This window comes from Suncus etruscus, chromosome 3 (genome assembly GCF_024139225.1).
Source record: "Suncus etruscus isolate mSunEtr1 chromosome 3, mSunEtr1.pri.cur, whole genome shotgun sequence".
NCBI classification, from domain to species: domain Eukaryota; kingdom Metazoa; phylum Chordata; class Mammalia; order Eulipotyphla; family Soricidae; genus Suncus; species Suncus etruscus.
In genome coordinates this window covers 143,956,060-143,977,579 of record NC_064850.1, presented here as the reverse complement: position 1 = coordinate 143,977,579, position 21,520 = coordinate 143,956,060, and the positions used below count along the sequence as shown (strand labels likewise).

General features: G+C 40.0%; 2 protein-coding genes across 2 annotated transcripts in view; both read right to left on the bottom strand.

The window, feature by feature from the left end:
* ROCK1 (Rho associated coiled-coil containing protein kinase 1) overlaps positions 1–21,520 on the bottom strand; it is a 647,994-nt gene that overhangs the window by 599,956 nt on the left and 26,518 nt on the right. The gene's annotated exons all lie outside the window — the stretch shown is intronic.
* Positions 1–21,520, bottom strand: part of ESCO1 (establishment of sister chromatid cohesion N-acetyltransferase 1) — a 37,294-nt gene that overhangs the window by 2,318 nt on the left and 13,456 nt on the right. Inside the window, exons 5-9 of the mRNA XM_049770026.1 lie at positions 20,154–20,268; positions 16,501–16,635; positions 11,801–11,890; positions 7,559–7,702; positions 6,096–6,283 (exon numbers count right to left, since the gene is read on the bottom strand). Coding sequence (XP_049625983.1) covers positions 6,096–6,283; positions 7,559–7,702; positions 11,801–11,890; positions 16,501–16,635; positions 20,154–20,268 — 672 coding nt within the window. The remainder of the gene's footprint in view (positions 1–6,095; positions 6,284–7,558; positions 7,703–11,800; positions 11,891–16,500; positions 16,636–20,153; positions 20,269–21,520) is intronic.

Below are 21,520 nucleotides of genomic sequence, written 5' to 3'. Positions count from 1 at the left end.
ACCCAAAAACAAACAAAAATCTATACAATAATCACAAGAAAACTAGAAGTATTTACAATAACCAAATAATTCATGCAACTTAACAAAAAAGTACATATAAAATAAAATATACCTATAAAATGCAAAGAAACAATACTATTCAAACAACTTAAAGGAGATTTAAATTGATAGAGCCTGAGTGATAGCACAGTGGTAGCACTTCTGCCTTGCATACAGACGAACTGGGACAGACTGGAGTTCGATACCCACATCTCATTTGGTTCTCTGGTCTGCCAGGAGTGACTTCTGAGGACAGATCCAGGAGTAACCCCTGAGCACAGCAGGATGTGGCCCAAAAACCCTTTCAAAAATTAAAAATAAAGTGAAGAAATCCAAGAAAACATCACATTAAAAAAAAATTAAGGTGACATCCCAAGCTTAGGAAATAGAAGACAATATTGTTAAGAATGGAGATATGTATGGTTCAGGATTTGACTGCATTCAGTAGTCTCCAAATTGATCTACAGCTTATTTTCATAAACGGGCAAACTATCCTCAAACTCACATCAAAATCCAAGAAATACTACATTCAGAGCAAAGCTAGAAATCTCACACTCCATTGTTTCAGAGCATATTAAAAGCTACAGTATTCAAGACATTGTTATACGGTTAAGAGAAGACCCATAGTGTTCTCTCCATAAACCTCACTCACATTATAGGTCAGTGAATTTTTCAGTTTCTTTGCTTTAGAATCACACCCAGCGTGCTCAGGGGTTATTCCTAGCTCAGCACTGAGGAATCACTCCTGATAAGCTTGGGGGACCATATGGGATATTGGATGCCAGGAATAAAACTCAGGTCAACCACATGCAAGGTAAATACTGTACTATATCGCTCTAGCCACACATCTGTGAATTTTTGACAAGTGTATCAAATCATTGACTGAAACGAAATAGCCTATTCTAATAAAACCTTGGAAAACTGGACACACAAAAAGAATGAAATTGAGGGGCAGGGGCAATCGCACAGGGGTAGGGTGTTTGCTTTGCACACAGTCAACCAGGTTCAATTCTTGACATCCATATGGTCCCCAATCCTGCATGGAGTAATTTCTGAGCCCAGAGCCAAGAGTAAACCCTGAGTGTCACCATTTTGTGAGGCAAGAAAAACAAACGAAAATCATTTTTAGATTCCACACATATTTTTCTCTGTATTAAGTTATTTCACTTGGGATAATGTCCTCAAGTTCCAATCATGCTGTAAATACCATTCCTTTTTATGGCTAATGCACGTATACATACTTAGGTTTTGGTTTTTGTGACATACTGGCAGTGCTCAGGGTTTATATTGGCTCTCTAGGATTCACTCTGGAGATCAGAGGACTGCATACAGTGCTGGGAGTGGTAAGTATGCATATTAAGTGCCCTATCTAGTGTACTATATACCTCTATCACTACATACATTTTCTTTATCCATTAGTCCATCAATGGATATCAATATCACAACTCAAAAACAAAAAAATAAACCAATTTAAAAATAGGCATGGGGAAAGGGTATAGTACAGAGGGTAGAGCTTTACCTTGCAACTGGCTGAGCCAGGTTTGGCCTCCAGCATACCATATGGTCCCCTGCACACTGCAGGAGATGAGCCCTGAGCACAGAACCAGGAATAACTCCTGAGAACTGCTAGGTATGGACCCGAACAAAACAAAACAAAATAGGACATGGGAGAAGGGAGGGATCAGGGCAATAGTACAGCAGACAGGTACTTTATGCAGTCAACCCAGGTTAAATTCTTGGCACCCATGATTCTGTGAGTTCTACCTGGAGTGATACCTAAACAGAGTCAGGAGTAAAAACCTGATCACAGTCATATGTAGACCTTTCTCCCCATTCCCCCAAATTAAAATGGACCTAGGGGGTCAGAAAGAGGCTCAAAAGTTTGGAGAATATACTTTGCATATGGGATCCCTGGTATCAAACTGCCAGACGTGGCCACCAAGACTAAATAGACACTGACAGCAAAGGAATAGAGCCCATGTTCATGGTTCGCCAGAATGGCCTTGGAGGCCCTCTAACATCACGAGGCCAAGTATAACACTGGACCTGAGCAGGATCATATTCATCAGACCCATGCTTCTAGGCCAAATATCACTGGTAGTGAAATCCAGACCCTCCGTGTGGGGAATCCCCTCCACATAAACAGAAAAGGACATAGGTATTAGTTATTTCTCTAAAAATGACAATAGCACTGGGTTTTTTTTCTTTCCAGTTTTGGGCCACACCTGGAGGCACTCAGGGGTTATTTCAGGATCTGTGTTCAGCAATTGCTCCTGGCAGGCTCAGGGGAACATAAGGGATGCTGGAGATCGAACCTGGGTTGGTTCTGGGTCAGCAGTGTGCAAGGCAAATACTCTACCTGCTGTCCTATCACTCTAGCCCTGACAATAGCACGTTTTAATTATTATTACACATTTAGGAAATATAAATCAAATTCCCAATGATATACTATTCATTACTAACTAGGTAGCTAAACAAAACAAACAAAAAAACAAGTATTGGAGGAGGCTGGAGAGATAGCACAGCAGTAGGGTGTTTGCCTTGCACATAGCTGATATAGGACAGATAGTGGTTCAAATCCCGGCATCCCATATGGTTCTCCATGCCTGCCAGGAGCGATTTCTGAGCAAAGAGCCAGGAGTAATCCCCGAGCGTTGCCTGATGTGACCCAAAAACAAACAAGCGGCCAGAGTGGGTGGCTCAAGCTGTAAGGCATCTGCCTTGCATGTGCTAGCCTAGGACAGATAGCAGTTCGATCCCCTGAGTCCCATATGGACCTCAAGCCAGGAGCAATTTCTGAGAGCATAGCCAGGAGTAAACCCTGAGTGTCATCAGGTGTGGCCCAAAAACCAAAAACCAAACAAACAAAAATCAAGTGTTACAGAGAAAGTAGAAAACTAGAACCCTCCCCTCATACATTTCCAGGGGATGAAGTGATAGCACAGCAGTAGGGTGTTTGCCTTACACGCAGCTGCCCAGGACGGACACAGGTTCAAATCCCGGCATCCCATATGGCCCCCTGAGCTTGCCAGGAGTAACCCCTTAGCACAGTCAGGTGTGACCCAAAAACAAACAAAAACGTTAAGACTCATACATTTAAAGCATCATATGGTCCCCCATCCAGTGCTGGATACAGCTCTAGAGAAATCCCAACACCACTGGTCCGTAAGCAATGTTTGGAGTGGCATGGGTATGCCAGGCATGACAGCCCTGAGTTCCATCTCGATGGAACCCCTGCATTGAAGCAATGGGCCTGGCTGAGAAATTGGGGGGGGGGGGGGAATACCAGGCAATGCTCAGGGATTACTCCTGGCCCTTCATTCAGGAATCATTCCTAGTGGGCTCAGGAGACTATATGGGATGTCAAGGATTGCACCCAGGCTGGCCAAGTGCAAAGCAAATGCCCTCCCCACTGCACTATCATTCTGGCCTCAGACTGAAAATTTTTAACCTACATATTTAGCAAAAGGAGGGATCTATTAAAAAGAAAATCAAGCAAGATAGAGCTGTAGAGATGTACTATCATAAAGAGGGTAAGACACTTGCCTTATGAGCCTGTTTCTATCCTCAATACCCCATAAGGTCCTCTAAGTACCACTGAAAAGTGATTCCTGAATGGAGTCATGAGTCTTTTTTTTTTTTTTTTTTTGGTTTTTGGGCCACACCCAGCAATGCTCAGGGGTTACTCCTGGCTGTCTGAGTAAGTCTTGAGCAGTGCTATTTGAAGCCCTACAATAAAAATGAAATAAAATAACAAAAATTAAAAAAAAAAAATCCTGGGGCCGGGTGGTGGCGCTGGAGGTAAGGTGCCTGCCTTGCCTGCGCTAGCCTAGGACGGACCGCGGTTCGATCCCCCGGCGTCCCATATGGTCCCCCAAGAAGCCAGGAGCAACTTCTGAGCGCATAGCCAGGAGTAACCCCTGAGTGTCACAGGGTGTGGCCCAAAAACCAAAAAAAAAAAAAAAAAAAAAAAAAAAATCCTAGGCCCTGAGAGATAGCACAGCGGCGTTTGCCTTGCAAGCAGCCGATCCAGGACCAAAGGTGGTTGGTTCGAATCCCGGTGTCCCATATGGTCCCCCGTGCCTGCCAGGAGCTATTTCTGAGCAGACAGCCAGGAGTAACCCCTGAGCACCGCCGGGTGTGACCCAAAAAACTAAAACTAAAAAAAAAAAAAAAAAAAAAAATCCTAGGGGCTAGAGAGACTGTGTAGTAAGTAGGGTGTTTGCTTAGAGTGAAATCAGGAGTAACCCTGGAACACCAGGTATAGCCCAAAAACCAAAAAAGAAGAAAATTTTAATCAACTTTTAATGTAACATTTTTGCTGAAACATAATAAAGTGTTATGTATAAAACCCAATCAGCAACAGTACTATAAACCACAGTGCAAAAGCTTACATCTAAAAATTACCTCTCTTATAGGCAGACTGGTAAGTGGGAGGGCACTGGTGGAGGGAAGTGGGCACTGGTGAAATGGTGTATGCCTAAAACCCAATCCTTTGGGGCCGGGCGGTGGCGCTGGAGGTAAGGTGCCTGCCTTACCTGCGCTAGCCTAGGAGACGGACCGCGGTTCGATCCCCCGGCATCCCATATGGTCCCCCATGCCAGGAGCGACTTCTGAGCGCATAGCCAGGAGTAACCCCTGAGCGTCACCGGGTGTGGCCCAAAAAACCAAAAAAAAAAAAAAAAAAAAAAAAAACCAATCCTTTGTAATTTTAGTGACTAAATAAAAAATTATAATTAAAAAAATAACAACAGGGGGTCAGAGAGATAGCATGGAGGTAGGGCGTTTGTCTTGCATGCAGAAGGTCGGTGGTTTGAAAACCGGCATTCCATATGGTCCCCCAAGCCTGCCAGGAGCGATCTCTGAGCACAGAGCCAGGAGTAACCCCTGAGCACTGCCGGGTATGACCCAAAAACCAAGAAAATAAAAAAAAAAACATAAATAAGTATAAAACAACAGGACCCGGAACAGCACAGCAGGTAGGGCACTTCCCTTGAAGCGGCTGAGCCGGGTTTGATTCCTGGCATCCCATACGATCCTGTGTGCTCACCAGGAGAGATTCCTGAACGCAGAGCCAGGAGTACTTTCTGAGCAATGCCAGGTGTGGCCCAAAAAACAAACAAAAAAATCCAACAACTTACAATGCTCTTAAATTAGGGTAAATTTTCTTTAAAACAACTTGACATCATAGCTAGAGATAGTATAGCAGGTAGGGGCACTCACCTAACACACGGTCTATCTAGATTCCATCTAGATTCAATCCCTGGTACCTCATATGGTTCCCCAAGACCCACTAGGATCCCTAAGAGCTGAGCCAGGAGCACCACCAGGTGTGGTCCAAAAACCAAAAAACCGGGTCAAAGCAATATCACAGTGGTAAGGCATTTGCCTTGCATGTGGCCAACCCAGGACAGACCCAGGTTTGATTCCTGGCATCCCAAATGACATCCAAGCCTGCCAGGGGCGATTTTTGAGCACAGAACCAGGAGTAAACCGAGTGCCACCGGGTGTGGCCCAAACACACACACACACACACACACACACACACACACACACACACACACACACACACACACACACACACACACGCATCACCATCACCACCACCACCACCACCACCACCACCACCACTACCATCATCAACAACAACAACTACAAAGAGGTGAGAGAAAAGAAAGAGAAAATACGTGTTCAAAAGAGAACACGGACTTCTTCAGAGTAGAAAAACCAGCAATGATACATCGAAATATATGAGATATTTGTTTAAAGTAGAATGTGGGCTTGAAGAGCAAGCCCATTTAAATTTAATTAAGAGCTGGGTTTTTGGGTCATGGGCAGGGAACACACATGGAAGTAGGGTGTTCCTGGCTTTGCTCAGGGACCATAAGGAATATGTGATACTGTGAATTGAATCCGGACTTCTACATACAAAGCATCTACCCCAGTTCTTTGAGCTATCAACCTGGTCCTGAACAATTTTTTGTCTGTTTGTTTTCTGAAACTCTACTTAAATCCTAAACTATTAGAATCTATTTGAAGAGCTATATTTGTATTACCTTAGGCATTCAATCATTCGAGAAGCAATTTTCTTGCGTCGCATCATGCTGAATACCCATATACGACTAATCCCACAAATGGCAGGTTCTGGCAATGTTGAGCAGCACCAGGCCTTTTGCCTTTCAAATCTTACTTTTTCTTCTTCTGACCTTGTAACTGGAAGTTTCTCTTCTATAACTCTGTAGCCCTACATGTATCAAAGTGAGGGAGAGGACTGTTAAACAGAGATTAAATATAAATTGTTTAATACTGACCTTTATGAAAAAGTCACATTTGATAGTTTTGTTAAATTTTATTTAATAATTTCTTTAAGCACAATGGTTACAAGCATATTCATAATTGGGTTTCAGCCATAAAGTGCACACATACACACCCCTTAACCAGTAATATCTCAAAGTAAACATAATAAAAAAAATCCTAATCTTCTGATTTTTTGTTTGTTTGTTTGTTTATTGGAGGCATGTCCAATGGCACTCAGGGGCTACTCCTGGCTCTATGCTCAGAATTTATTCCTGGCAGGTTCAGGGATGCCAAGGATTGTAGGTCTATAGCATGCAAAGCAAATGCTCTACTTCCATTCAGGGCTGCAGCCCTGAATCTTCTGTTTTTTAAAACTTGTCTAAAATTACATGACTCTCATAATATAAACACATATTCCTTTTACTATGATTCCTCTGTCTATCTTTAAACACAATATGGCTTCTAAATACAAGTCAAGGCAATCAAAGATATGAGTAGTAATCTCTTCAGGGACTGGCAATTTTTATAATGAATCAGATTAATATTTTAGATTTTGCAGTCTACCTGGTCTCAATTTCATCTATTCAGTTTACTTCTTAGTAATGTGCATGAAAACAGCCACAGATGAGATATAAATAGGCATGGTTGCTACAATAAGACCCTCTTTAACAAAAAAGGCTATTTTCTTCTTCACACAAAGGTACAGTTTGCCTAGCTTAATTTATTCTACTTTTGAAAGAACAATTAGCATCTAATATAGAAACTTCCTAAACAATGGGGTTTTATCTCCAGCATTCCTATTCATCCCCCTTAACCCCAAGCTTGTTCAGAAGTAATTCCTGAGAGCAGGACCAACTCCTAGGCATGGCCAGGTGCAGCCCCCACAACCAAATAATTGGGCCCGATCAATAGTAAAGCAGATTGGGTACTGGTCTTGTATACAGCCGACATGGGTTCAATCTCAGGTATCCTATATGGTTTCCTAACCAGCAGTAATTACCAGCAGTAATTCCTAAGCACAAAGCCAGCAGTAACTCCAGAGCTTTGGCTAGATGTGGCCCCAAAGCAAAAAGCACAACTAATAAAAAGTGCATATGGAATTCAATTCCACTTTCCTCTATATAAAATGTTGATAAACTTATCAGGATTATGCTACTGAAGAGTCAGAGCAGACTCTTTAAACACCAAACTACATATAAACATTCTTAAAAAAATCACTTACCCACTGGATATGTTCCGCAATTAAACATCCAACTACTTTTTTGTCATTAGAAATAAAGAGAAGTGTCTTAGTTCTGGAATAGCACATTAGTGGAGCCTGTTGGAAACCTAAGTCATTATCAACCATCTCTCTAATTTCGTCGACCTGCCAAATAAATAATATTTTTATAAGAGTGAAAACAAGAACTGTATGTACATTAAAATATCCTGCAGTTGAGTAAATTAAATATAATTCAAAGTAGGACATCCTTCAAAAGATGTCATATGAATGACTGTACTAATAACTTTTTCAAGCCCTGTCACTAATTTGCAGAATGAAGAAAAATCTAGAGAATTTCCAAGCAGTCTAGGGAACACACAGCTTCTATAATTAATAAGATCATTAGGAAGCATCTTGGATTTGAGAATGAGCAGAAATGCACTGGAAACTTAGCAGGACAAACCACTTTCCTCTTAGAGACATAGACCATACTCTTTCAGTAAAATGGAAATAGGCATTCTCATTCTCATTTTCATTCAGACAAGAAGAATGTATGTCTCTTTTTTATTTCAGGAGTGGGTGGCACATCTGGCTTAGTCCCAAGGATGAAATCAGAGCCTCCTAAATGCTACTAGCTCTCCATCCAGGAAAAGTTTATCTCGCTAACAATAAAGGCCAGACATTATGTAGTGCACTGTACAAACATTATCTAATTTAAACAGAACATTTCCTAGAGGTCAATAGTTCCTCACTTTACATACAAAAGAAATAAAACACAAAATTTTAAAAACATTCTCATGTCCAACAATGGACATCTAGTGACTGGAGAGATAGTAAAGGGAGGTAGGGTACTTGCCTTGCACATGGCTGACCCAGGTTCAATAACCAGCATTCCATACAGATCCCCAAGTCTGCCAGTTGTGACCCCTGGCACAGAGCCTAAAGTAAGCTCTGAGCAGCAGCAGCAGCAGCTATGTCTCAACCCCTGACCCCACAAGAAAGGATAACTAGGGGCCGGAGAGATAGCATGGAGGTAAGGCATTTACCATTTCATGCAGGAGGTCATCGGTTCGAATCCCGGCGCCCCATATGGTCCCCCGTGCCTGCCAGGAGCAATTTCTGAGCATGGAGCCAGGAATAACCCTGAGCACTGCCGGGTGTGACCCAAAAACCACAAAAAAAAAAAAAAAAAAGAAAGAAAAAAAAGAAAAGATAACTAAAAAATCATGGAGAAAAGTTTTCAAATCATAATGTTAATATAGTATTAAACTTGCTTCTTGTTTACCTTCTAGAATTATTGTCAAATTTAGTTAAGTAAATCTAACTTTAATAGGCATTCTAATATTAGTGCCTTCTCACTTATAAACTAATTTGTATGGGCCAGAGATAATACATCAGGAAAGGCACTTGCCTTGCACACAGCCAATCCGGGTTGGATCCCTGGTACCACAAGTGGTCCCCTAAGCACCAACAGAATGATCCCTGAATACAGAGTCAGGAGTAAGTCCTAGCACAGCTGGGCGTGACCAAAAAAGCCAAAAAAAAAAAAAAATCTTTGTAATACTTAATTTGATATTTGCTTATGCGCAAATAAACCTTATAGGCTAATACCTCAGACCAGCAAAATAGTAAAATATCATCTAAAACATCTTTATTCAGTGATGAAAACTCAAGTCCTCCTAATCCTAGAACAGGAATAGCCCATATTACAACTCCCAATATAGTTCCATAAAGCAAATGATTTGTAACTCCTTAATTCTCTAGTTTATTGTTGGTACTGCAGTGCTTGGGATTGAAACCAGGGTCTCTACAAATGAGCTCTCTCTCCTGCCATAGATTTCAACTTTTAACCTTTTTTGCCTAGGAAAGCTACTAGCTAATAATACAGCAAATGGCAAATTACTAAGATTTTGACCTGTGAAAGTAAAATGAAAATATTAGCATTTACTGATGAATTTGTGTAAGGGAAGTCCAGATGTCATATATGCTTGTATAGCAACCTCCTCACTTGTGTATTATCCAAATAATGATAGCTAGAAGTAAAAAATATTCTACAAATTTCATTTATTCAACCACTAACTCAGTCAACAAGAATTTGTTTTTACACAAGGATCAATGTTTCAAATACAAAATAGGTGGCAAGTCTGTCATTCTAATTGCTACTTTCTATACTACTATGCAATGGTAGTATGGAGGCATATTTGGGGCTAGCCTTCATACATGCAGGTTATCTAGAAGCTCAACTACTAGATAAACTTATTTAAAGTAAAATGTTAGCTAGCTATATATTATCAAGTAACAGATTCCAAGTGTTTTCCTTAATCTGCCTTTGGGTAAAATATTCCTAGCATTCCATTTGGATCCACAAGAACTGCCAGGAGCAATTCCTGGGTGCAGAGCTAGGAGTAATCTTTGAACATTACCAGATGAGCACTCCCCGCCAATAAAGAGGTCCAATAGTTAGCTTTAAAGAAAGTAAGGTGGGGGCTGGAGTGAAAGCACACCAGGTAGGGTGTTTGCCTTACACACAGCCAACCGAGGTTCGATCCCCAGCATCCCATATGGAATATCCCAGCCTGCTAGGAGCAATTTCTGAGCACAGAGCTGAGAGTGGTCCCAAAACAAAACAAAAAATAAATAAAATTAAATAAAATAAAGTGATGTGCAACTCTAATTCAATCCCCAGTACTACGCAGAGTCCCTTCAGCATCACCTAAGTGAAATCCCTGAGTATAGAGTCAGAAGAAACCTCTAAGCACTGTTGGGTATGACCCAAAAGCCTAAATAGTAAAAAAAAAATTTTGAATACTCTAGTATACGTATAATTTTACTGGACCCATAGCTTTATATCCAAAGATATACATAAGATATATATCTGGAAATTATAAAACAAAATTTAAGTATATCGTTTAAAAATATAATAACATTACTATAAATTGGTATAGCTGTCATCTCAGATATTTGTGTGTATGAATGCACATATGAGTACGATCAAGCCCCAGCAGTACTCAGTCAGGGTGTACTCTTGATTCTGCTCTTAGGGGACCAAAATGAATGCTGAGGATTAAATCCAGGTTGGCCAGGCAAGTGTCCTGCTCACTATACTATCACTTCAGCCCCTAAGATGTTATTATACAATAGTCCCAATCTTCATTATCTTTCTGCTGATTATTTCTTTGAAACTTTCAAGTACAGCTTTAAGTTGTACTAAAGCCCTACACATATACAAAAGAAAACATTTTCTTTCTCGTTTGTTTTGTTTTTGGGGGCCACACCTGGCAGAGCTCAGGGTTACTCCTGGCTCTGTGCTCAGAAATGGCTCCTGGCAGGCTCAGAGTACTACATGTGATTTCAGGGATCAAACCTGAGCCCATTCCAGGTCGGCTGAATGAAAGGCAAATGCCCTATATCACTGTACATTCACTCCAGCCCGAGAACTTTAAGTTTTCTATACCATGTTTAGAAATACTTTTTCCCTTAACTTCAACATCACTATATTCTATCATTAAATTCTTTTCTGCAAGAAGCTTTTTGTATATTTTGGGCCACTGCAAGCAGTGCTCAGGGGTTCTTCCTAGCATACTCTTTAGGTTTCAGTCTCATAATTACTGGGAAACCCTGTAATGCAGAGGCTTGAAACTGGGCCTCCAGCATGTAAACCCTTTGAGCCACCTCCCTGGCCCCTGCAATTAGCTCTTATTTAGAAATGTACTTTTAGACTAATACTTTACACTTACTAAATTTTTTTTTTTTTGGAGGGGTTGGACCACCCAGCAGCACTCAGGGTTCACTTCTATCTCTGCGCTCAGAATTTGTTCCTAGAAAGCTCAGAGGACCATATGAAATGCCAGGAATCAAACCCAGGTCCACCTCGGGTCAAAAGCATGAAAGGCAAATGTCCTATCACTGCACTCTCTCTCCGGCCCCCCACGTATTCCCCCACGTATTAATTCTTATCTCTGAAATCACATAGCTTTACTCATTAACCTACTAAGCCCTTTATCACTCAAATTACTAATAATACCGGAAATTATTTGCTGAAGGTTCATTTCATATATATCTAACAAGATGTTATTAAATTGATTTTTAATTAGTTAATATTTTTTAATTAATATCTCTATTTAAACACCTTGATTACAAACATGATTGTGGTTGGCTTTTATTTCAATACTTGTCTTTAGAATTAGTACTTTAAATGTCACGTGGGCAAAAAAAATTTCTCCTTAAAATTAGCCACAAAATTAAGTTATCCTGAAAATTTACCTTCTTCAGAGCATATTTGGGGTCTTCCGGAAGAACCATTATTATCCTGCCATCTGGGTATTCAGCAAGAATTCTTTCTTTTTTCCAGCCCTAGATATTAAAAATAATAAGTTTTATGCCTATATGTCACATTTTTATGTTCATATACAAGGAAAATACAAACATGGAGAAATATTATGCTCAGTAATGTTGAACTAGTAATACATGATAATTCAACTATTTTTAAAGCATACAATGCAAACTTCTAGTACTTGTTTAAAGATCAAATACAATAAAGATATTCCTAATTATCATTTCCCTTTTTAAATTACTTTTGAAAATCACAAACCAAAAGCAAGCCCCTTCTGTCACTAATTCCCAGAGCCTAAAGGAAAATTTTCTCTTTCTTAAAGAAATAAACTCTTAAATTTATTTTGAACATGGTTACCTCCACACAAACACTCAAGATTTTATTAAGTCTGGCATGCCAAAGACCTCCAGGAGGTTTTAAATGAACTGATTTGCATGCAGTAGCCATTATGTAAGGAATCATTTTTTATTCTTATTGATCACATCTATCAAAGTTAAAAGAATGATACTATAAAAATATAACTACCTTCCAAGAATCTAATAGGGAAGGAGAGGCTACGTTGTGTGTATCTGAAGTTAAACATACTCAAAAAAAAGAGGTAATAAACTCTTCTTCAGATCCACACTCGTGGTGATTAATGAGCAGAACCTGCATGGAAAAAAAACAAAACAAAACAAAAGCCACTTAAATCTAGTAAGATGGGACTGAACCAGAGGTTAAAACTCTAGGAGCTTTGAAGTTAAAAATATGTACAGAAGAAATGAGTTTAACTGGTTGTTTCATTCGTTTTACCCAACTAACTTTACAAAAAAAGGGGGGTGGGGGGTCTCTCAGGAATCAGTATGTACATCTACTAGAGAAAATCAACAGAACATCTTTTGGAGATGTTTCTTTAGTATTAGTGAAAATTCAATGAAACTAGTAAATAGGTCTGCATTTAATACTGTCTGAAGTAAAGGTGATTTCCTTGAACAATCCAGTATGGATTTTTTGGGGAAAGGATAAAATATTAGATGCTACCAAAAAAAGTTATTAATAAACTTGACATATTCATGTGGATTAAAGTATTTTAAATCAGAATCTGTCTTAAAAAATAAAGCACTCAAAGGTAAAAGTAAACTTCAGGTGGTTATAATGAGGGTTGCAATGTGTTGTCAAAATTACAAAAAGAGCAGAAATAATCATACAATTAGAATGTTATACTCAATTTGAATCAGATCCAGATCTAAACATAGGTACTTTTTAAAAGGCATAAAAGATATAACCTCTTTTTAAAAACTGCATTACGGTTATTTGGGAGATAAACTTTTAAAATTCATTACGAAACATGAAAAGGATGAATTTAAAAACTTAAGTAGCTTAAGAAGCCAGAGAGATAGTACATCAGGTGCTTGCCTTGCAAGCAGTCAACCCAGATCCATACTCAGCACTTCAAATGGTCCCCTGAGCCCTTCTGAAGTGACCCCTGAGCAGAGCCAAGAGTCAGCTCTGAATACGGCTTAGTATAGCCACAAAACAAAATAAACTTAAGTAGGCCTGCTTTTAATAAAGTTATAATCAAAAACATTTGGTACTATTTTCCTATTTGTCTTTAAAAACAATACTACTGGGGCTGGGTCGATAGTACAGTGGGTAGGACATTTGCCTTCCACAATGCTGACCTGAGATCAATCCTGGCATCTTATTTAGTTCCAAGTACCTCTAGGAGTAATTCCTGAGTGCAGAGCCAGGAGTAACCCTTCAGCATCAACAAGTATGAAATAACATAAACAGTATGTAGCAACAACAAAAAACCCAACAGTATGGGTATAGTACTATATATTGGCTATACCACCAATCACACCAATAGGCACAAGACAAAAATTTGGTGTCTAACATTTTAGGACAAAACATTTCCTTGAAACAAATTGAAATTTTTCAGGGGCTGGAGAGATAGCATGGATGTAGAGCTTTTGACTTGCATGCAGAAGGACGCTGGTTCCCAGCATCCCATATGGTCCCCCAAAGCCTGCTAGGAGCGATTTCTGAGGATAGAGCAAGGAGTAACCCCTGAGCACTGCTGGGTGTGACCCCCCCCAAAAAATTGAAATTTTCATATTTAAGCAGAATTTTTGTTAACTGGATTGAAATAATCTTGTTTTTAAATATATATAAGCAGCATTAACTAAAGTGGGCAGTAACTGTTTAACTGAGGGAGCACACCCAGTGGTGCTCAGGGCTTATACCCGAGATCACTCCTGGTGGTATTCAGGGGACAATATGTGGTACCAGTAAAGGAATCACAGTCTAAAACATGCAAAGAAAGTGGCACCTAAGAAAAATAAAAGGCATTATTGTAATAATGCCCAGAGACAATAGAGATGAGGGCCGGAAGGATCGGCTCACGATATGAAGCTCACCACAAAGAGTACTGAGTGCAATTAGAGAAATAACTATACTAACAGCAACCATGACAATGTTAAAGAGTGAGAGGAGTAGAACACCTGTCTCAAATACAGGCAGGGAGTGGGGGAGAAGGAGATGGTGAGAATGTTGCACTGGTAAAGGGTGGGGGTGTTCTTTTTATGACTGAAACCCAATTACAATCATGTTTGTAATCATGGTGCTTAAATAAAGATATAATATTATTAAAAAAAGAAAACAGAAAGTGACACCTTTGTTCACCTCTTTTACTCTTTCTCCAACCCCTTCTTTGTTTTAAGTTTCGGTTTATGAAAACAGCTTATGTTGTCTTTTTTTTTTTTTTTTTTTTTTTTTTAGCCATATCTGGTAATGCTGAAGGGTTTCCTGGCTCTGCACTCAGGAACTACTCTTGGTATGCTAGGGGGACATATGTGATGCTGGTGACCGAATCCAGGTCGAGTGTGTTCAAGGCAAGCACCCTACCTGCTGTATTATCACGCCAGAACCAAGACAGCATATTTTTAGTAAAAAAAAAAAAAAAAAACTTTTCAAAAGGTCTGGAGTAAAATTCAAGGTTTTAAATAAATGTCCTTGGTATGTTACCATCTATATTATGTTGGGGGAAAACATTTTAACACATACTGATTCTCAGATTTATATTATCTTCACAACTTAATAATTTAACAGGGTTGTATCTAAGATGAGTCCTCACATAACCACTCAGTTCCTCTGTAGTAACTTTCATTTTACTTTATCCTACTGATAAGTAACATACCAAGACACCAATACACAAGTTGAAAAAAAATCACAAAATAAATTTTAAAAAATTTAAATACATCAAAAAATAAACCCCTGAATAAAGCTAAATAAAAGATCCAAATTGACTAATGCCTGTCAAGTAACATAATCAAGACATTTTTCAGCCTCTGGGGCTGGAAAAAATTAAGAGTACAGCATATAGGGCACTTGCCTTACACACGGCCAAACAAGATCCAATCTCTAACACCACATATGATGCTGGATCTTCCTGGAGTGATTCATGAGCACAGAGCAAAGAGTAAGCCCTAAGCACCACCCAGTGTGCCCTTGCTCTGCATTCAGAAATCATTCCTGGCAGCCTCAGGAGACCATAAGGGATCATGGGGATTGAACTTGGGTCAGTAGCACGCAAGACAAATGCCCTACCCACTGTGCTATTGCTCCAGCCCCAGCATTTCCTATCTGGAATAGCTTAGGTCAGAGTATATGTATGTGAAAAGACATATACAGGTGAAATAAAAAATGTAATATATGACCACAGTAGAAAATAAGAGAAAAACTCATGTAGCTTGGGTAAACTGAATAAATGGGGAAGGGAAAAAAAAAAAAAGAGTAAGAACTTTTACCAAGACAAAAGATAGGACTTTAAAAATGATAAGAATCTTTAAATACTGCAGTATCTGCCTATAAAAGCCTATATGAAATGATTTGGTGATCTCAGTTCAGATATCCTGGAGGTCTTATTAATGTGAGTGTGCAATACTGATAGGTAACATGTATAGGAATAAAATCACAAATCCATTTCAGATATAACCAAACAGCAATTGTATCAAATTACTATTTTCATAAAATATCTGAAATGGAACAAAATAATTTAAGATCTTGTTACTTTCAGAAACAAATATTAACTACAGCACGTGCACATGCATTTATGTGTGTATGTATATAGACACACACAGAAAACTATATTTACTTTGTGAAATTTTTTTCCAGTACACTAGAAATTGTGAGATAATCTGACCTTAATTTTTCTATTTTTTTAAAAACTCACATGAAAGCAAAGAACAGGTAAAAGGAACTCTCTACCCATCCACTTGATATATTATTACCAGCGTCCTTAAAAGTTATACAAAGCCTATATATTAAACAAGCTTTATATCAATTATAACTCAAAGAGAAATTTAGAAATACTTAAGTTGAAGACCTTTTCCTGTCCCCTATTAGAAGAGGAACAATAATTACCTTAACGATATAACTTTTTAAAAATCCCACAGTATAAACTAGCCCAGAATAAATTTGCTGGTTTTACGTTCAAATTTTTCTTAAAATCCAATATACATACTGAAAGACTGTGTATCTTATTCCTAAAAAGAGAAAATTTTCAGTGACTTAATACAGTAATCTATTTCATTAAAATCCAGGCCTAATTTACCTGGTCTTCTATTTTAAAGTTAAAAATTCCACTTACCACATATTTTACAGCACTAATAAACTGATTATGGAAGAGCAAGAGTTGCTGTGTTTCATCTTCAGGGTTTGAAGCTGTGTAAAGCATGCCACAAACATTACAGGATACTGCTCCAAATCTTTTTTGTCCAGCATCCTATTTACAAAATAAGAAATAAAAAAATTTTCCCAAAAAACTTTTTCCAGAATAGACATCAGCTGCTCAAACTATAATGAATACATGAAGTGTTAGGGGCTAGAAAGACAGAACAGTGAGTGGATAAGATCTTTGTCTTGCACTCAGGAAATCAAGATTCATCCCCTGGCACTCCCATATTGTCCCTCACCAACCTCTGCCAGAATGGTCCCTGAATGCAGAGCGTGATCAAGCCCGGAGTGCCAGCAGATGTGGCAATAAATAAAAAAACAAGCAAATAATAAGTCTTAAACTTGTATGGTTTTGGAGCCATACCCAGAGGTACAGTCAAGCTATCTACACACTGTACAATCACTCTTGACACATAAGTGTTAAATATTTAATGTCGGGGGCCGGAGAGATAGCATGGAGGTAAGGCTTTTGCCTTTCATGCAGGAGGTCTATATGATCCCCCGTGCCCTGCCAGGAGCAATTTCTGAGCCTGGAGCCAGAAATAACCCCTGGGCACTGCCGGGTGTGAACCCCCCAAAAAAAATTTAATGTCTACCAACTCTGGCACCTAAGTGTTAAAAGAGGTAAACCTTTGAAATTTGTATTTTAACTTTGAAGATTGTTTCCAGCATGGTAATTAGTTATTAGACAATATTTAACTGCTATTAAATAGAAATGATGGGGCCGGGAAAGTGTGCTCAGAGGTAAGGTGTCTGCCTTGCAAGCGCTAGCATAGGACGGACCTTGGTTCCATCCCCCGGCGTCCCATATGGTCCCCCCCAAGCCAGGGGTGATTTCTGAGCGCTATAGCCAGGAGTAACCCCTGAGCGTCAAACGGGTGTGCCCAAAAACTAAAATAAATAAATAAATAGAAATGAGGGCCTGGAGAGATAGCACAGCAGTAGGGCATTTGCCTTGCATGCAGTTGATCCAGGGACAGATGGTGGTTTGAATCCCGACATCCATAAGGAATGATCCATATCCCGAGCCCTGCCGAGGAGCAATTTCTGAGTGCAGAGCCAGGAATAACCTGAGTGCTGCCAGGTGTGACCCAAAAGCAAAAGAAAAAAAAACAAAAACACACAATCCCAAAGTGAGATGGCACTACACAACATTAGCCCTCATATCCTAAAGAGCAAATCTCTGAGAATATTTATTTTTAGGGTTGGTCTTTTTTCTTTGGGGCGGAGAGGGTCTGTGGTTGGGTCATATCCAAGCTGTGCTCAGGAGTTATTCCTGGCTCTGGGCTCAGAAAATCGCTCCGGCAGGCCTCGGAGGAACCAGAAAAGTGATGCTGGGGATTGAACCAGATCTGTCCAGGTTGCCATGTGCTAAGCCCTACCTACTGTGCTATAGCTTCAGCCCTATATTTTTTTATTTTAAAATGTTTTCTATGGAGCTGAAGCAATTGTACATCAGGTAAGGAACTGCTTTGCAACACATCTGATCCAAGTTCAATGCGTGGGGCGCCCATCTGTTCAATCTAGACCCATGAGGAATGATCATAGTCAGGAATAAGCCCTGAGCACCAACCAGGGATGGCAAAATATAAAAGTAAATTAAGCCTCAATAGCACGCCTTTTTAAATGAAAAGTAAAGTGTACCATAAAACTTATTAACTATATGGGTCACTACCCCTTGGGTCATATATGGACACATACATACACATTATACTGGTGTTAGTGGGAACTCAGATGCAGGCCTTAAAAGTTTTGTGTACACAACACTTGTGCACATTTAGTGAAGCCCAAAAAAAGGCCTGGACAATTTTGACAGCTTCTTTGCAAATGGCGGAGCCTGATTTGATCCCTGCTTCCCAGATGGGTCCCCCTACGGGCCCACCAGGGAGTGATTACTGAGTGCAGAGCCAGAGTAACCCCTTAGCACCATCTAGTGTGGCTCAAAAACCAAACCAAAGGGGCCAGAGTGATGACACAGTTGTGGGGCATTTGCCTTACATGTGGCTGATCCGGGATGGACCCGGGTTTGATTCCCAGCACTCCGCGTGGTCCCCCTGAACCTGCCAGGAGCAATTTCTGAGCACAGAGCCTAGGAATGACCTCTGAGCATCGCCAGGTTGTGGCCCAAAAACCCAAATAAATGAGTAAATGTAAATTTAAAAATTAAAAAAAAAAAAACCAACAAAGTAATTATATAAAGTTACAATGAGGAGACTAGAGAGATCAGAACATCGAGTAAGGCAGCAAGCAATTTTGTAAGCAGCTGACCTGAATTTGATACCAGAACCACACCAGCACATTGAGCATTGCCGGAGTGATCCTCAAGCAAGAATCAGAAATAAGACCTGAGCACAGCACCCCACAAATAAAATACAATTTTAATAATAAAAAACTAAAGCTGTGTGCCATTAAGATATAATCAGGGCTGATTGATCCTTAACACCACCAAAGCAACCTCCTAGCAAAACACCAGGAATAGCCTGAGGACAGTTAAGTAGAGCTTCCCCCCAAAATCATGATTATTTATGTAAGGTGAAACTATATTAAATATCCCTATTATTTTGGGTCCTTTCACCCAAATTAATTTTGGTTTTGTTGTTAAAGTCATACATTGCAAAGCTCAGGGACCAGGCCTGCATACCACATTGGGTATAGCTGGGGAGGGAGTATATGCACTTCATGCATAAAACCCAGAATTCCTAAGACACATATCACTTCAACCACTTCACCAGTCCCCTCAATTTGGGGATCACCCTCAGCTCTGTGATTGGGGTCATTACCATTGATGCTCTGGGTACCATGCAGTGCCAAAGATTGAACCTAGGTCAAATTTATTTTTAATCTATTAAAGTATCTTTTCTATATTGCTGAATTGTAGAATACCTACAATGTTGCTTTCAAATTAACTATTAGCTTACCTTCCAATAAAACCATTTTTAAATTTTTAACATATTAAAAGTAACTATTTTTAAAAAACTTTATATAGTTTGATGTTATTTTAATAAACCAGAAAAGTATGTGATCAGAAGTCATATTTAAGTACAAATGTGATGAAATATTAAAATCTGTTCTGTGGGTCAATACAGATATTATGGTGCTTGCCTTGATGAGACCCACAGTTAAGTTCCAAATATCAGCATACGGGTCCCCCAAGCACTACTCGAACTGACTCAGGGGAGATTTACTCTTGGCAGATTCTGGAGGACCGTATGGGATGCTGGGGATTGAACCCAGGTCGACTACATGCAAGGCCTACCCATTGTACTATGGCTTTGGCACCCATATCCTTTAACAATTCACCATTGGCAGGAGCAATAGTATAGCAAGCGGGTGGTGCCTTGCATGCTGTCAGCCTGGGTTGAATCCCCAGCATCCCATACAGTCCATCCCCAGAGCACTGCCCAGAGTAACTCTTGAATTCAAAATCAGGAGTAAGCACTGTCCAGCTCCAGGGTGTGGCACACAAAACAATAGCAGCAAGTAAACAAAAAAGCCTACAATTTACCTAAGAGGCATATAACAATACTTTATCAAAAAGGTAAGAATAAGATGAAGTTATATACTTACTATGATCAATTGTTTTTCATCTACTTTCTCTGTTTCTTTTAGTTTCAACTCCTTTGGAATTGTTAACTCCAAATGGGAATTACAATCAGACCAAGAATGATTTTGTGATGTCTCTCTTAAAAACAACAATAAAAATTAATAAAGACCCATATCACTTCAAATCTCTGGAAAGAACAAAATAACTTACTTTTGTATACAATACTGTCAACTCTAAGACATTTAACTAAAAAAAACTTTTATGTTTTTATTTGAGGGGAGGTGGTATTGGGCCACACCCAGACTTACTCCTGGCTCTGCACTCAAGGATCACTCTTGAAGGGCTCAGGAGCCATAAGGGGTGCCAGGCATTGAATCCAGGTTTGCCACATGCAAGGGAAGCGCCCTACTTGTTGTACTATCTTTCCAGTTCCATAAAAAAAGAACTGTTAAAAAATCAAGAGGAGGGCCCGGAGAGATAGCACAGCAGCGTTTGCCTTGCAAGCAGCCGATCCAGGAGCAAAGGTGGTTGGTTCGAATCCCGGTGTCCCATATGGTCCTCCTCGGCTGCCAGGAGCTATTTCTTTTTTTTTTTTTTTTTTTGGTTTTTGGGCCACACCCGGTAACGCTCAGGGGTTACTCCTGGCTATGTGCTCAGAAGTTGCTCGGGCTTGGGGGACCATATGGGACACCGGGGGGATCGAACCGCGGTCCGTCCAAGGCTAGCGCAGGCAAGGCAGGCACCTTACCTTTAGCGCCACCGCCGCCGGCCCCAACCCAGGAGCTATTTCTGAGCAGACAGCCAGGAGTACCCCTGAGCAATGCCAGGTGTGGCCCAAAAATAAAAAAAAAAAAAAAAATCAAGAGGAGGGGAACTGAAATGGTAATACAGTGGGCAGCACCCTTGCCCTACATATGGCCAACCCAGGTTCAATCTCTGGCACCCCAAATGGTCTCAGCACTACCAGGGTGTGGCCCCAAAAACAAAAATAAAATAAAATAAAAATCAAGTGCAGGGTAAATGAAAAGATGGGAGTTGGGGCAATAGTCAAAGACCTAATTGATAGCACATCTTGCGTGCACATAGTGCCAAGTTGAGTACCTGGCACTATATGGCCCCCAAGCACCACCAGGTAGACCTGGTATGTCCCAGCACTGATAAGCCCAAGTAGCACCACACTGCCAGATACAAGCATTGAACAGTTTAGAACACACCTCTAGACTAAGTATCACCAGGAGTGGCCCAGTTGTGATGGGGCCCCTCTTTGAGCACTGCTTTGGAGACACCCCTACACACACATACAAGATAATCACTTAGGAACTAAGGACATAGCTCAGAGTATTAGAGTTCTTGCCTTGCAAGCTCAAGGTCCCAAGTTTGATTCCAACAC